At 39.0% G+C, this 18251-nt stretch overlaps 1 protein-coding gene across 2 annotated transcripts; it reads right to left on the minus strand.

The window, feature by feature from the left end:
- Positions 1 to 3983: 3983 nt before the first annotated feature.
- LOC102804245 (receptor-interacting serine/threonine-protein kinase 1-like) lies at positions 3984 to 17801 on the minus strand. 2 transcript variants are annotated; one of them, XM_078008259.2, is made up of 4 exons: positions 17594 to 17801; positions 15117 to 15166; positions 5724 to 5870; positions 3984 to 4184 (listed from the first exon to the last, which is right to left on the minus strand). In XM_078008259.2, exons 1-4 carry the CDS (start codon positions 17722 to 17724, stop codon positions 4084 to 4086), a joined length of 429 nt encoding a protein of 142 aa, XP_077864385.2. In that variant the 5' UTR covers positions 17725 to 17801; the 3' UTR covers positions 3984 to 4083. The 2 variants fall into 2 exon arrangements, 1 of the variants encoding a protein (XP_077864385.2); XR_014927005.1 differs by lacking the exons at positions 5724 to 5870; positions 15117 to 15166; positions 17594 to 17801 and adding an exon at positions 5281 to 5394 and having other exon boundaries at positions 4140 to 4184.
- Between the last annotated feature and the right edge of the window lie 450 nt (positions 17802 to 18251).

Genomic DNA, 18251 nt, shown 5'->3' on the forward strand with positions numbered 1-18251 from the left:
AATTGAAGCTATCATTACAAAATGAGCAAATCTGAGAGAGGTCAACCTATAGTGCCTATGTGTACAATATTAAAGCAATCAAACTATGTGTCACAGAGTGGTATAATTTCCGTAACTCCACACTTGGTCTTAAAATTGTTTCTAGGCTGATTATAATCACCACAGTTTTGGTTCGTGCATACATGTATGTAGTTTATGTATGTATTCTTTTCTTGTGTCAGGAATGTATAGTGCTTGGCTGAGTGTCAAAGTTTGCAATTTTAGAAGTGAATTGGAGATAAAGAAAGTCAGCTAAGCTGGGTGTGATCAAACATATGCTTGGTATCGGGTTCAGTTCCAAGAAAATCTAAGAGATGTGGTTGAGATAGCTATGCAAAGACGTTTAAAAATTAAATTCGCCGTCATACGTGTACAATACGCGTGACAATACACTAAATAAAGCTTTCTGTAGTTATGCAATTATTTGCACTGACAACAATAGGGCAAACATATTGTGTGCATTTATTTTGTGTTTTCATCGAGTTGTGGTATAAGCTAGTTGTTAATCACACTTTGTGGTTATGCTATTTCATTTGTAAGAGTTACACTTACCATAGTTGACCGGGTATAAACCCCTGCTCGAGTATAAGCCCCCCCCCCCTCCAAATTTACAGCATTTTACAACAAGTCATTTATCCGATTATGCGTTCCGTGTAGTACTGGATTCTGCCGTAAATTCGCCCTGGGCCGTTAAACGGCAGTTTGGGTTTTTAAAAATATAAAATGGGACCAAGAAATTGCCAAGGGCGATTTTTCGGCAGTTTTTAAAGTTGTTTTTTTTATTTTGGCGTCATTTTTGGGACATTCCTGACGCCTAAAATGGTCTATTTAAGTTTTTATTCAAGAGCGTGTTTATTGTGACTAGCATGAACGGGTAAGCTTTGATCGTTTCGACAATGAGCTGTTATCACTGTAAACAATGTTAAATTATTCTTCTAATGCTTAGTTTATCTTTTGAAAACAACTATTTTTTATTTGAAAAAAAATCATGCTGTTTTCCCATCAAAATCCAAGCCAAAAGATCGTACTACAACATCGGCAAATCTCTTCCGCATTGCGTTCAATAACATTAACATATTTAAATGAGCTATGGTAATTTCAACATGTTGGTATCATCCAGCATTTTGATTGGTTAATTAGCGATTTGACCTTTTGGGTCAATTCTGCAAGAGAAAGAACATGGCGGATACCCGACAGCATCAAGCGTTTATATGCGAGTTGAAATTTGCTTACGATGAAACTAAGTTGAATTGTATTTGCATTTCATAACAATTCAAGTTATCATAATCACTACTGAGTAATAATCAACAATTGTGAAACGCAGCATGACCAGATTGCGCAACCGTGATCATTTGCTGCTATGCAATGCATTTGTTTAGAATATACTTTCGTTACTCCAAAACGTACAGACCAATATTCACGTGAAACGCAGGGTCGCTCGAAAGAAGTTTTAACTTTTATACGTTTATAAGCCCGGAGGAGTTTATACTCGGACAACTAAGGTATGGTAAGCATCTTGTAAATAACACTCAGTCTTGTGTGATGAACTAATTATAAAGACAATGATCGAGACTGTTTGAAAGTTACAAAAAACAGTAGCAATCACAGTATGTATGTGAATAAATACAACTGTAGTGATTTAAACCACATAAAGACAAAAAGACATGTGTGGATTTACAGGATATATAGATATGGCACTTCTATAACAAATATTAAGATCACAATGAATTTGACAGCATTTCCCTCAATGCATTCAAAACACAATTGCTAAAATAATAACAAACACATTAATGAGTAGATTAAATCCAGAGGGAAGAAGTTTACATGGTGTTAATAATTTGTAATATCGATTTGAAGTGGTATTAAGGTAGCGAGACTATTATTTGTGTTGACAATTACGATTTTCACATTTATTTATTAATAGATGAAATGCACTATAAACTTTCATATGATAAAGTCAACTTAACATAGAATGTCATGTAAGTTGGTTAGAATGTTGATTTTCTGAAGGGAAGCAAGGCAGCCTCAGTAGTGTTTTCCCAAGTCAACAACACAGGTTTAATCTGTGTGCCTATGAGTTTCAAAGTTTCAAAGATAAACTCAAGACAAAGCAATGTTAGGATGTGTTATCAGTAGCTTTCTGACACACAATGAGTGTTTACAAACACTTGAGTGGTTTGTCTCTGCCCCTGTTTGTTTCACAGATTAGTCATTTGCATATGAATGTGTCAGACACAAGGTCACACAGCAACTGAAAAAAATCATTGATTTTGGTGTTCTCATCTGCCGATTTTATCGAATTATAGCTATCCCATTCCTTTATGTTTTTGGTTTCCAATAGCCTTACACATTTGGATGCTCCTACACATGTTAAAACAGACCTTGAAGAAAAAACAAATCGATTGTGCCGATAAACAAGCTTGAAAATCTTTGCTGTGACTTCACGGACGTTTTCTAAGAGTTTATTTTTTTCAAAATACAAGGTCTTTAACAAAAAATAACGTATACTTATTGTCGTCGGATTAACACCAAATTTTCACAGCTTTAAGGTGACAATGAGAGGAACTGGAATGTGTTCAGACAAACTATTTCATGGATTATTTACCAACGTGTTGTCGTTTTAGTTGGGGGCAATGCGACTAAAACGAAAATTAAAATTCAGCACACTACTTTTTAAAACACATTGCTTGAATAAAACTGACAAGACACATTCAATTTACCAGACTATTGAACAACTAGGAAAAGTGAAAAAAAAACTTCTTACCACCAGCATAATTGCGTAATTATTTTTTTTACAGAAAAAGTAATTTTTCACCTTTGATTGAGTAACGCGTCGTAGAATGCAGATACGGGCATGAAAAACACACTTTTGAAAAGCTTGGAGTCTGGCGATTCCAAAAATATATACTTTCCTGGATCTTTTTGTAGTCATTTAGTCACAATTAGAAGATGAAAACAAGTATGCAAATAATAATCCCGCTACCTTAATTACGTTCATATATACAAAGAATGTGATTATTTTAACCACATGGTTTTGTTTGAACAAGGAAACGCTTATTCAGAAATTAAATCCTATATATAGTACAGGATATCTTTTGTCAAATAAAATATGTATGAACTTTACCTTATTAATATCAATGCGATCAAAATTAAGACCAGTAACACTATCTTCTGATTTCTCAATCATTTCTTTTAAGGCTAGAAAAAACATGAACATTAAAAATATTCATTATTTCCAACTATATTTTAGCATGCTGTAATATTGAAATAAAATACAGGTACAGGTCTTGTTTTTGCAACCAAAATATATTTCAGTCACTGTCAGCTGCTGTTCAAGTGATAATAAAATAAATGCGATTAATTTATCGATATTTGCTACATGGAGGCCGCCATCTTGAATACGACTTGAAACTAAATTGTTTTTGGAAATATCCCTTGCACACAAACACCTATTTACATGAAAAACATAGAACACTTTCCCTGGGTTTTTGAAACCGAAATCATACGGTTAGATGACCACTGAGATTGTAGTCAGTTAATATATTATCTCTTGAATGTTTCTATTCAACAACTTGAAGTTACAAGTCATGAATGACACTGCCTTCGCTAGTTGTCATTCTAAAGTTGCATGGACATAAATTGGCAAACATGATTTCTATGGCATTTTCAAGTTTATAGCACTCTCCATCCAGGTCAGTATTATTCTCAGCAAGGAAACCAGATAGCACCAAACCAGTACAACAGGTAAAATGACAAGGAAGTATACAAATCAGATCTGTAAATATGTAGAGTCAGTGTTGTGTCTGTTTGGATAAACTAGTTTGTGGCCCTGGATTAGTTTCAATATCTCTAATAAGAACAAGATTACTTCTCATACGACAATGATACAAATAAAGTGCAAAAATTTAGAAGAATATTATCAAGTTTTTATTATCATACATTAATATTAACAAATCGTGCGAAATTTCATGTACAGAGAAAACACATATTTATGCTTTGGTTGACAGAACTTCTCAAAGTAAAAAAAAGAGGACCTGCGAAACTTTATACAATTGTCAGACACGCAGTGAATAGTACTGGTATTTTTTTGTAATACATGTAGTTCCAGTGCCTTTGCTTTCTGAGAAAAAAATCTGGCTCTGCACCTGAAAAAAAAGAACATTTAGTCCAAAGTAAGCAGAGGTTGTACTTGTGAGTACTTGTGCCGAAAATTTCACTTGAGCTGAACCAAATGGATGCCAAGCTACCAAAAGAAATAAAAAAAAAACTATTGAGAAAAATACATTTAATATAAAAGCAGATAGAAGTGCATAAAAAATTAATCAGCAGAGGTAGTGATCATGTAACCTAAGTGTACGTCAAATTTCCTTTGAACTGGATTGCATTGTCTCAGATTGGCTGCTAATTTGCATATTAATTTGCATACTAATTAACATATTGTAGTTGTATTAAAATATTATATAAAATAATATATTAAGTCAACATCATTAAAATTGAGGATTACGTGAATTTGACCCCTCCCTAATATTATTTTACATATCCCTTAAAAAAATTGCCGCCGTTAAATCCATCTCAATCGAGGTCCGTAATTTATTTTCCTGCTCATAATGGAGATAAATTATGGTAGCTAAACATTGAAATTGCCACCCTGACTTCAGTACCGAAATAAATAGCTGATTGGGAAAATGTGTCTCTGTTGACAGAGGTTCGATTTACCGATAAACTTCAACACCGCATGGAGCATGGAGGTCCCGGTCACGAGTGCAATAACGCACTCGGGTATCATATTTACTTCAAAGGTAATTTTAAAGTGATGATAGATTCATTGATATTGAATTACAGTACTTTTCAATTTCATCATTGCTTTCAAGCAGTCACGGTAGGTTGCGTTTTCTCGATAATTCTAGTCTAATATGTCGTCACGAAACCAAGTTTCAATCTGCTACAGTTGCCAATGAACACCGGAAATAGCAATCGTACATAACAGAATCACGATCAGCGTGTTCTAAACTTTTACGTTTTTATTATTCCAGTATTTTATATGCCAAACGTTATTCCCAAGCCTCCTAAATGACGAGATAGACTTTCGATTTACACGTTTCATAACCAGTTCTTGAACTAATAGCAGGACTGTTTTTCTGGCAAAATGTGACACTGTGCGATCGCTAGTTTCTCACTAAAGTCAGGACACAAAAGGATAAATCAAAGTTCATAATAAATACCATAAGCACAGTTTCTTACCTTTGAGATAGAATTTAATCTATATAAGCCTTGTGCAAAGAAAGATACAGTCCCGAAATACAATATCCTCAGACGAAATCGCCGCCGATTTCCTCAGCGGTTAGACTGGCGCATGCGCAATACGGTATGCCAGTTCTCTTGCGAGATGTCGTTAAAACTCGGTTTTATTCCGGCAAATTTCGGCATTTGTACTAGTAAAATGTTGAAAATCACGGAAAAACACAATGAAACTTTGGCGAATCAAAAAAATACTTGGCGTGCATATGTATGGCATTGAGATATACATTTGCACCAATTTTGAAAAAAATTGGACAGAGCATATCAAAGTTATAAGAGGTAAAAGACGGACGGACGGACGGACGGACGGACGGACAGAACCCAATCTATAAGCCTTCGGCAGACTTCGTCTGCGAAGGCTAAAAATGAATTCATATTGCTTCTACCTTGAAATGTTGGTCTTTTGTATGGGTTCCCATTCCAACACTCTTTCATCATACTTTTCAGGATTGGGGGACATTCAGGTGAAATTTCCTTCAAATCTGGTCGTTGTTGTCTTGTAACTGCCGATATGATTACTGAAGATTTTGCAACTGTATATTTAAGAAAATGATTATAATTATATTCAATATACAACATAGATAATTATTTCACATTGCAGTCAAGAGAAGTATGAAATACATGTAATCAAAGAATTTCCACTGAAACGTCAAATTCTAAGTTATTTAGTTTGAGATTGTGTACAGGTGTGATTGGCATAGATTTTTTAACATAGACATGTACAATGTTTAAATTTATTTGAGTAACTAAAGCAAACAAGTCATTGTTAATGTCATAGTCCCCGTTGAAATTATAGGAAATGTTATTCATGCCTAAAATTCATGGACCAAAGGCATAGTTTGTAACTGGGAGTCAATAATAGGCTGGTCTAGTATCAAAAGAAATTAGATAATGTATTGATTGGTTAATTAGAATTCATAGAACATGATGCTTGATCAACCATCAACATGCACGCTGTGGTGCCATCAAGTTCACAATTACTTTCACTGATCATGCACACTGTGGTGCCATCAAGTGTACATTACTTTCACTGATTGGTTAATTAGGATTCATAGAACATTGATGCTTGGTCAACCATCAACATGCACACTGTTTTTGCCATCAAGTTCAATTACTTTCACACAATGACATGTTAAAATTTTGCAATTTTATTCGTTTTTCATACAAATGGCTGCCATTTCACTAAATTTTATTGAAATCCAAAAAGAATTAAAAACAACATTTAACCCATTATATCTTGCCTTTGTACCAAGTTTCAACCTAATCTGTAAAATCATCACTGTAAAATGAGCAGAACACTGATAAAAAAACAAAATGGCCACTAGTCGGCTATTTTGAATTGAATTACGAAAAAAAAATGAAGTGCATCAGTAAACCACTATGAATGATGTCAAGAAGCGGTTGATGACATGTTTGAATTTCGTGTTTTTATTCGTTTTTGACGAAAATGACTGCCATTCGGCTAAATTTCAATGAAACAAAACATAACTGAACACAACATTTAACACTTTATATCTTGTCTTTGTAACAAATTTCTCCTAAATCTGTACTATCATCTCTTTAAAATGAGCAGAAAATTTGTAAAAACAAAATGGCCACCAGTCCGCCATTTTGAATCGAATCACGGGAAAAAATGAGCAGTAACCCACTATGACTGATGTCAATGCCAAGTTTGAATGAAATCGGTCAAGGCATGTCCGAGAAACGTGGTGTTTTTTGGGACAAAAATGGCCACCAGTCGGTCAAAGATCAACCAAATCAAAAATAAATTGATTTGCACATGTCTCCCATTATGACTAGTCTTTGACCAGCTTTGAAAAAAATCTGTCCAGGTGTCTCTGAGGAATTAAGACGGACGGACGGCCGAACGGACAGACGCACACACGGAACCCAAAATATAAGTCACCGTTTCAGACTACATGTATGTCCGACGGTAACTAAAAAGCAAGATTAAGGCAGTCAACCATCTTTGATCTGATTGTGAAACAAACTGTCATGGACATGTACCCTAACATGTATATTTGAAACAATACTTTTTGAAAATACAAGATTTTGGATTCAAACATGAAACGAATCATCATGGACATGTATTTCACCATGTATAATGTTTGTATCAAATATCATGTTTTACGAAAAAAGGCAAAAATATTCATCAAAATTAGATAATTGAAGATATCATCATGAAATGAACAAATCTGAGAGAGGTCTACCTGTAGTACCTATATATGTAATATCAAAGCAATAGGACTTGAGGTTTTTAACATGAAGTCGAAAATATCACTTTTTACAAAAAAATGACAAAAATATTCATCAAAATTATAGAATTGAAGATATCATCACAAAATGAACAAATCTAGAAGAGGTCTACCCAAGGTTCAAATACACAAAGTATCAAAGCAATAAGGCTTGTAGTTCCGGATGCAGAAAACAGCGGACAATCATTCATATGATAAGCTCTGTTCAACAGCGGAGCTAAAAACAAGATGGATGCCAGTCGGCCATTTTTGATCTGATTTGGAAACAATATGTATGATGTATGTGCCGAATGTGAATGAAAATGATCTCTAAGCCTTGGAGATATGCCATACTTTCCCGATCATAAGCCCAGGGGCCTGAACATGTAAAATCAGGAACATTAGGGGGTGGGCTTATACTAGAGATAATTTGGGGGGGTTATAATTGTAACTATCTTCCCAACCCTCGAAAAATTATCCAAATTACATTTTCATTCACAGTGCTGGTCTTTTTGAGGCAAAAAATGTGAAACGATCGAGTGGCCATTGATTTCAACAACACCTATTACAATAAAGAAACAAGTTCATAAAAATATGCACATTTTAATACAATACGGTTTACATACCGTCTGAATTTACGGTGTAAAAATTGGTAGGGTCTGTGGGAAAAGAGTCAAAGGCAAGACCTTTATCATTATCTTCGTTGTAGAATGTTTTCAATTGTATGCAACAAAGCAAATTCCGCCATAATATTTGTCAGCACGATTTGACCTGTAATAACTTCCTTCGACCGAAACATCTTTCGTTAACCAATCAAAATGCTGTGTCGTACAGACGAAGTTTACAGATTATTGATGAAGTAATTTTTTCAACGCAATGCAGAAGTAAATTACCACATTGTTAAAATGCGATCTCTTAATACTGATTTTGACCAAAAAAAACTGTTGATTCGCAATTTTCGAAAGGTACACTGAGGGCGGAGGAAGTATGTAAAACTTTCACGGTCGCAAACATGTCATGTAGAAGAATAGTTTGCTCGTTCACACCCCATTCACGATAGTCTCAATGGACACAATTGCTTGAAAAAGTAAAACTACTATGACCAGGTTTCAAGACTTGACAATCACATTTTTGGCGTTTCGAGAACTACTACTCAAAAAAAATTCAGGCAGAGAGTTTTCAACCTGCCTATTCACATGGTCTGGTCAGTCAAAATGACTATTTTGAACTGTAGGCATTAATCTGCGATTCAGCCAATGACGGAGATAGAAATCTAGGTCATGGGGCTTCCCCTAAAGATTTTCCCTTACGTTACCAACCACGTGACCGAAGCAATGAGGTGCTGCCATATTGCTTTATTGCCTCACTCTGGTTCTTTTCCTCTGCACCGAGGACTAAGCCAACGCTACGGAAAAAGTGGGGTGGTCGAGGGACCCAGAGTCTATGGTGGGTATGAACTGTGAATAGACGGGCTGAAAACCCTCTGCCTAAATTCACTACGTTCAATTACCCACCATAGACTCCGGTCAGTAAAAATGACTATTTTGAACGTCGGCAGAGTCAGACGCCGATAGGTGGCGGGTTTTCCGAGCAAACAGAAAACGATGAAAGGGTGTCCCAGTCTGGGATATTACTCTCAACTAATATGACTACCACCTAATTAAGACCAGGGAAGAAACAGTGCTGTCCCCGGAACGAAGCAAAATGCTGAACGGTGACGGGGTTCGGTATGCCCAAGAATGCTAGACCCAAATTCTTGGGTAACTGGTTTTCAAAAGAAAGGACCAAAACAGTGCTGCATGAGGGCATAGGTCGAAAGCGAGACCTGGAAAGTTCCAAGGAGCGCCGACGGGAGAAACTTCTCCATACAAATCTGTAGCAGAGACTACTCTATCTCCTATGCGCAGGGATCCCCGAGGTCGTCCGGGAACCCTCTCTAAAACGACGAAACCCTCTGTAAAATGACGCTCCTCAATGGATTGGGTATCTCTTAGGTAGAAGTGGTAAAGACATTTTGCGTTCTCCAGAAGCCTGCCCTCAGCACATGCACATGTTCAGCACAAGAGCTAATGAGTTAGCAATCGCACTGACCTCATGCACTCGTACTTGGTGTCTCTGTAAACCCTGTGTCGAGGAAGCCAAACGGTTAAAATCCTCGAACCTGGCAATGGAAGTCAGAGAGGCTGGTCACAACACATAAACATGTGCTTTCTGCCATGCCTCGACTCCTTAGTACGGCTCTCACCAGCACGACTTGATTGTCCATAAAGGCGGCACACCCGTCCGAGAAGGACAGGGTCTCTAATTCAGCCCGATGCCTACCTGAGGCGAGGGCTTGTAGGAAGACTGTTTTCCATGTCAAGTATTTGAGTGGTGCTGATCGGAGAGGCTCAAAGGGCCGTCTGCTTAGAGCGAACACAGCCAAAAAGTCTCAATTGGGTGGTTCCCTCGTTCAGGGGTCTAGGCCTTTGATTAAGCAGTAAATAGTCTCCTAATAGTAGGAGGCTAGCCTCGTCCCCAGAGAATTCTCAATGGTGGGTGACAAGGCTGACCTGTAGCCAACAAGCGCTGAAAGGACAAGTACATTTCGTCAAGCAGATTGACGAAAATCAGCTGCCTGGCCAACAGAGGGATGGCATGGATCTCCCTTCCACTACACCAATCAGTGTACGCTCATTATTTCGAGGCATAGGCTGTGTTGGTGGGATCCCTGCTTGCCCTGGCCAGGACTTTGGCAGCCCACTCAGAAAAAACCTGAGTGAGTCAACTGAGAGCCTCAATGCGTGTAAGTGGTACACCACTGGGCTCAAAGGCAGTGCGCCATTCGGTTGGGACAGCAGATCCAGAGGTCCGGAAGCACCCTTGGTGTTTCGACTAACATTTCCAACAGTAGTGGAAACCAGACCTTGCTTGGCCCATTGGGCGCCACCCGCGTCAAAGTGCAGGTGCGCTCTTGTCGAAGTTTCTCCAGTACCCTTTGTATAGTGGGAGGAAAGGCATACATGTCCATGTGGGTCCACGGGGTCAACAAAGCGTCCCTGGCCCAGGCTCCTGGAGCCGGCAGGAGTGTTGAGTACGTCGGAAGCTTGGTGTTCTGGGGTGTGGTGAATAGGTCTAACCTTGGACCATCAAAACAGTCTGGAGGCAACCCCAGGGGGTATCTGCCACTCAGCGCTCTGGAGATGGAGCCGCCACGAGAGGGCGTTCGCTTGACTGTTCCTCACCCCTGTAAGGTGGTGTGCGCTAGCTCCACATTGTATTCCAGGTACCAAAGAAGAATTTGCTTCGCTAGGACTGACAACGATGGAGATCTGGTTCCCTCTCCTTGTTGTTATAGGAGACCACCACTGTGTTGTCTGTACGAAGCAAGACACTGTGGTATCGATATGGCGGTCCTGAACCCAATGCAGGGGCCATATTCATTGGGCTTGTTCGCCCAATAGGTGCGCTGCTCACCCTGTGAGGGAGGCATCTGTTACCAGAGTCATAGCCGTGGTGAGTGGGTCCAAGGGGACCCCCTGTCTGAGGCTGGCAATTGCCGACATAGCATCCCTCGGTCGGTCCGAGAGTGTTACCCGCCTCTCCAGTTCCTGTAAGTGAGCCCGGTGTTGCGGCAAAGTACGTTGTATCGAACGGCTGCATAACACGGCCTGGGGGAACTACCTTGCGAACCGAGGTCATCATTCCGATGATCCGCATCAGTTCTCAGAGGAACACAGAGGGAACGCCGACTAGGGTTCAGCTAGGTTGCTTAGGCAACAGGCCTGCGATGACCGTACCAAGCCCCCCTCCGTGTCAAACTCCATGCCCTGAAAGACCAACTGTTGTGTTGGCCAAGGATGGGAAGTCCAACTGGTGTAGTAAATCCTAGTTAGCCATACTGTTTGACTAACCACCCCTTGCTTGGGTTGTGTAGCAACCAGCCATCTAGGGATGGGTTGATGTGAACCAACGCCCAGCGCAGCAGTAGCACCACCTGTTTCTAGACTGTGGTGAATACGTATGGAGCCATGCAAAACCCGAAGAGAAGCACCCTGTATTCGACTACTTGGCTCAACTGGGCAAATCAAGGGAGTCACTGACTCACTAGGTGTATGGGTATGTGTGGGTGAGTATCGCTCAAATCTAGCAAGGCTAACCAGTAGAAACAGAGCACAGAGAATAATACGGTGCTCAGTGTTTCCAGGAAGCACATACTGATTTAGTCTGCGTAAGTCCAGAATGGGACGCAGCCACCTGTAGTCTTTGGAACCACCAACATTTGTGAGTAGAAGCCCTCACTTAATGCAGGGTTCTCTATCCTGTGTATAGCGCCCTTTGTAAGCAAACTGTCTACCTTCTGTCGGATTCCTTCCGCTTTGCGGGGGTCCCCTGGTAGTGTTCCGAACGGGGGCTGATGCCAGGGGGGTGGAGATTGCAGCAAGATCTTGTAACTGTGTATCACAACCTGGAGAGTCCAGGGTACACATTGCCTCCAAGCCGGAATACACTGGTGCAATCTGTGTGACAGAGATGTGTGGGTTTGGCGGTTCTACATCAGGGTTAATCTCTCCTCCACCGAGGTGAGACCCCGCGAAGCCGGTAGAAGTCAATAGGTTCAGACATATGCCGAACATATGCCCATCCCCCTCATCACAAGCGAAATCATCAAACTTGTTTCCCCTGCAATCTAGGTAGGCGATCCCCGAGAAAGAGGGGAGACCACCATCTGGTCCCTTCTTCCTGGGGGGCACATTGCCTGGCTACTACTGGCCAGTGGGTGCTGACATTGGTCGTTATGATTTCTCTGCTTGGGGTCCTTTTGGCTTTCCATTGGCAGAAGCCAAACTGGCTCACAGGTCTCACCTGTACCAACTGGTCAGTGGGATCCGGAAGCACCGGGGCAGCCCCTGCCATGAGAGCCAGATGACACTGCAGAATATCCCGCGTAGATGTGTGGTGTCCCACCAATGGCTGTGTCTGCTAGTCTAGGAGGCTGGTGCGTTCCGCCTGTAAGACTTCAGAGTGCTGGCGGCGCAAAACATTGCGTACCAGTGGGCTGGCCACAACTCAAAGGTTGAGGGTCGAGGTTTCCGACAGAACTGACGAAAAATAACCATGAACGCGGCCACCCCCCCCCCCCCTCTAGCCCGTTCCACCGAAACAAAAATTTGTGGTATCAGGGTCGGGGAGGAACCGAAGGAAGGGTGCGAGATTTGACTCCAGACTCTGCTGGCTCAAACAGCACTTGATCGGGTAGCGTTTGGTCCAGTGGAAAGGGTTGAGCATAAAATTGGCCCACCCTAAGGACTTAGGCCTCTAATCCGTAGGGATCCAAGGTCCGCCCATCAACACCGTCTGTGCATTACCCCTACGTCCAGCACTCAGCCAGACCAGGAGAGTCATGCAGTCTCTATTGCTTTGGATCCCGCCATCTGGATCCCGGAAGTGACAGCAAGGCAAACCCGGCGCCGTGCAAGGACAGATCCACAGAGGGACCCGCAACATGCCCCGTTGGAGTAAAAACCTCCACGGGCACAGCCTCGCTGTTGCCGGTATGATCGGACAAACCATCACCTGCAGAAGCAGACTGCGAGGATGCCCTCTGATCAGCAGGGGGCCTAGAAATCGTGAGACCTCCACTGTCGCGCCTCTCACTCGTCGCCACGGAACACAAGGCACCGGTAGACGAGTGGGAGGACTTTCCGCTCATGCTAAGACACCACTCACTCACACTGATTTTACTGGATGCGCGACTGCTACAAACCCGAGCGACGCAGTCAGTCTCAGCAATTTGCACGCGGCCCTGGAACGCATCCCAGGCCTCGGAACCCCAGTTGTTACAAATATTTTCTCGGCAAAACCCTGAACCCCGTACATTGGTAAAAATGAACAAGAAAGCTGACACAAAGAGAACCAACGATGTGGTGAATGTGTGTCGCCGGGTTTTTTTTCCCTTTGTTGTAAATATATACACACAAAAAGGGCGACACAGAGGTAAAAAATAAGAAAGACTTATCCTACCAGCCACAGCGTTGGCTGCCACGTAGGTGGCAGCAAGCCAGAGCAAAAACCCGGACAGGAAAAACAAATCTTGAAGACTGAAGCGCACCGTTTTCATTGATCCACACCAAATGCGAGAAAAAGACAGAGTGAGGATAAAGGCAATATGGCGGCGCCTCATTGCCTCGGTCACATGGTTCGTGACGTGAGGAAAAATCTGGAGGTCATGGGGCTTCCCTTGACCTAGAATTCTTTCTCCGTCATTGGCTGAATCGCAGATTAATGCCTAAAGTTCAAAATAGTAATTTTGACTGACCGGAGTCTATAGTGGGTAATTGAACGTAGTGAATATGGATTACTTCAGTATTGCAACATCCAGGTTCATCCTGAGTAAATGACAGAATAGAAAACATGCGAACCATGTTATGTATGTTCACCCGACATGCAATCTGAAATTAATGTGAGTTTTCTCATAAAAGCAGGAACCAAAGTACCATACCAATCACGATTTTTATGCAATGAAATATTTTATTTTAATAAATGTCATCGACGCCCAGTGAAAACACCCTGGGCCTATACTCTGAGATACCCCCAACTCGTTAAATGTCTAAAAACAGAGGGATGGGCTTATACTAAGGGAAGTACAGTAGTAGTATGGTCAAAAAGCAAAATGGCCGCCATCTTTGATCAGATTGTACAAATTTGAATAAAATTGACAGACCATGTCCATGATAAAACATTTCCAAAAAACAAGATGGCTGCCAATCGACCATAGACATGTATCCTAACATAATGCATAATATATAATGTATGTACTGAACAAAAACTGACAAAGCATGCACAAGAGACCACACTTTCAAAAAGCAAAATGGCTGCCAGTCAGCCATCTTTGATTGAAATAGTAAACCACTGCATGTGCATAAGTCCCAGATAAAGTACAAGGCACATGCAAAGAATGAACAGATTTGGTTCATAGGGCTCTGAAATATGACTTGGATTTCAAATTATAATTATTTCAATAGCAGTTCAAGTCAAGCGGAGTGCGCAAAATAAAATGATTAATAAAAGCATTTTCACTAAAACATATATCTGCATTCGTTCGTTCAAAGAACTAATAAGTTTAGGATAAGAAAATGTCTCTGATGAGTCATTACATTTAAGTCACCATATTCACATGCCAACTCTTTGAGATATCACTACCATAGGCACAATGGTAAAAGATATTGAGAAGTTTTTCCCAACTGCACTCTTGAGAAGTATTGGCTGTGAATTTTAGTAAACATATCTAATAAATGTTCATATGTCAATTATTTTCAGCGCATTTGATTATGTGTTTAAATTTCTTATGCAAAAACCTTTGAATAGTATGTGTAAATTGAAATGAGGTAGAATCATGACATATCCTCCTTTTTCAGACCATTAAATAATTCATATAGTCTCATGACCTAAATAAAGCACCGTGAATGTTGTCAGAGTGAAAATATTAAAATGAACACTTGTTTAACAATTTAGGATCACAAATCAGCACACATGTTATAATTTTAAATAACACTTTATACTCACATCCATACGGGTATTTCTTCGTAACAATCTCCCATAATGTGATACCAAAACTAAATAAAATCATAGAAAACTGTCAAAATGTTTGTACTGCGCCTCTTGGCTGATATAGCACAGCTATTTACGAAACAAACTGGACTTATGTAATTATTGTGCAACCATCCTGCAACATCTCCATGTACTTAGCAGAGTGTATCATATGGTAAGATTGAGATTTGTCCAGCAATCTGTAACCTACATACCAAGTTTGAATATAATAAAATCAAGACATGCCTGAGAAATTCTGTCAGTCAGAGATCATCAAAATAAAAAAATTACAAACGATATTATTACAAGATAAATCATTTGCTTCATTAAACACATACAACAATGCATATTTTCACTGAGATCAGTGACCTTTGAATGTGTATCACCATTGATCAGTCAAGTAGAAACAGTCAAAATATTTTATCAGATTTTCTCAATTTTTGCATGATATTTTCATACAGGACATCTGTTGTTCATACTCAGGGAAGACTTTATACTGATGAATAAGGTGACCAAGTTTAATGAAGTTAGGAATAGAATTAGTAAAGTTATTGTGCACACAATAACAATTACTAATGATGTTGACAATGACGACAACGCCGGACAGAAATTTTTCTTTTAATATACCTTTCCCTTCCATCTTTGATGGTACGGGCAAGGTAAAAATAAACATGCAAATGAAATAAATTGGTCAAAATATGTTGAAAATATGAAAGACTGTCACATTAAAATCGACCATTTTGAATTTAACCACTAAACAGAATACTGTACATTGGTAACCATGAACGTCAGTTTGAAATCTTATGTTCACACAAATGAAGAAATCCTAACCTATTGTCCTAAAGCATTCATGTTCCAAATTTTATTCAAATATGACGATCAGTAATTAAGATATCAGTGTTAATTAATTATTTTAATTAGATGATTAATATGCACAAATATTTAACCCAAAACTAATCAGGTCTCTGCACAGTCCTTAAGTAAATATGTACCAAGTTTCATTGAAATGTGATGATTACTACTTGAAATATCAAAAGCGAAAAATTAATTAATTATGCAAATTAGGTAATTAATATATACTGATATCACCCTAAAAACAATCAGGTCTGTGCAGAGTCCTAAGACATCTATGTACCAAGTTTCATTGAAATGTGATGATTACTACTTGGAATATCAAAAGGTGAAAATTAATTAATTATGCAAATTAGGTAATTAATATGTACTGATATTACCCTTAAAACTATCAGGTCTGTGTAGTGCACTATGACATCTATGTACCAAGTTTCATTGGAATGTGATGATTACTACTTGAAATATCAAAAGCTGAAATTTAATTAATCATGCAAATTAGGTAATTAATATCTACTGATATTACCCTGAAAACTATCAGGTCTGTGCAGTGTCCTATGATATCTATGTACCAAGTTTCATTGAAATGTGATGATTACTACTTGAAATATCAAAAGCTGAAAATTAATTAATTATGCAAATTAGGTAATTAATATGTACTGATATTACCCTAAAAACTATCAGGTCTGTGCAGTGCCCTATGACATCTATGTACCAAGTTTCATTGAAATGTGATGATTACTACTTGAAAAATCAAAAGCTGAAATTTAATTAATTATGCAAATTAGGTAATTAATATCTACTGATATTACCCTGAAAACTATCAGGTCTGTGCAGTGTCCTATGATATCTATGTACCAAGTTTCATTGAAATGTGATGATTACTACTTGAAATATCAAAAGCTGAAAATTAATTAATTATGCAAATTAGGTAATTAATATGTACTGATATTACCCTAAAAACTATCAGGTTTGTGCAGTGTTCTATGATATCTATTTACCAAGTTTTATTGAAATGTGATGATTAGTACTTGAGATATCAGTGGAAAAGCCAAAAATTGATTTATCATTATGCAAATTAGGTAATTAATATTGCACAGATTTTTACCCAAAACTAATCAAATCTGCACATTAGTTCAGAGCATCTATGTGCCAAGTTTCATCAAAATCCAATAAGTGGTTCTTTAGATATCAGTGGAACAGTCATGGAACAGCTAAAAATCAGCTAATTGTCATGCAAATTAGGTAATTAATATGCATGGATTTTTACCAAAACCAAATTTTTACCAAATCTGCGCATTGGCCAAGAGCATCTATGCACCAAGTTTCATCAAAAACCAATGTATGGTTCTTGAGATAGCAGTGGAACAGACACAGACACACACACACACACAGACACACTAACTGCAAAGATTCCCTTTTTGTGCTTCGCACACGGGAGTCAAAACTATATACTTGCCAAATAGCAATCTTTTGAGTGTTCAGATCCATGTATTGGTACTCCACCATATCCGCCTACAGTCTTGTTAATTTAGTGGTAGCATAGAGTTAGTTTACAAACAAACAAACAAACAAACTATACATCAAAAAGGGAATGGAAATACCTGTATACGTCACGTTTATTATCTGGCTTTCTGTTGATATCCTCAAGACATTCTGGGGCTATATGAGTCACTGTACAATATGCTCCCTGGTCTCCAGATGTGGTTGATACTCTTGAACGTCTTGGTACCATTTTTGAATATTCATGCCATACAGATAACCCAAAGTCTGAAATCTATGAATAATATGTGCAACATACAAAAATTGAAAAAAAAATGGATTGTTAGTAGCATGTCTGTAGTTAAATGGTTGTAGCTACAAAATAACAGCAGATAAAATAAAATTTGATCACCTGCAGCGTTACAAACATCCTGTGCAATTAACAAGTCATGAAAACTGTGTTTTCGATAATTTGAATCGTCAAAAAAGCAGCCTCTCGGCTGTGATAGGTCCGCTGTTAGCAATGCACATTTCAATTAAAGAACTCAAGATATCATCAGAAAATGAACAATATGTACAGTATCAAAGCAATCGCACTTGCGGTTTTCAACAAGAGGTCGAAAATATCACTTTTTAACAAAAAGGAGTAAAATATTCATCAAAATTAGAGAATTAAAGATATCATCACAAAATAAACAAATCTAAGAGGTACATATACACGACGTATCAAAACAGTAGACATTAGACAACGTTGATGGCTGAGCTAAAAAGCACAATGGA

The sequence above is a fragment of the Saccoglossus kowalevskii genome, chromosome 18 (genome assembly GCF_978046115.1).
Source record: "Saccoglossus kowalevskii chromosome 18, keSacKowa6.1, whole genome shotgun sequence".
NCBI lineage: Eukaryota > Metazoa > Hemichordata > Enteropneusta > Harrimaniidae > Saccoglossus > Saccoglossus kowalevskii.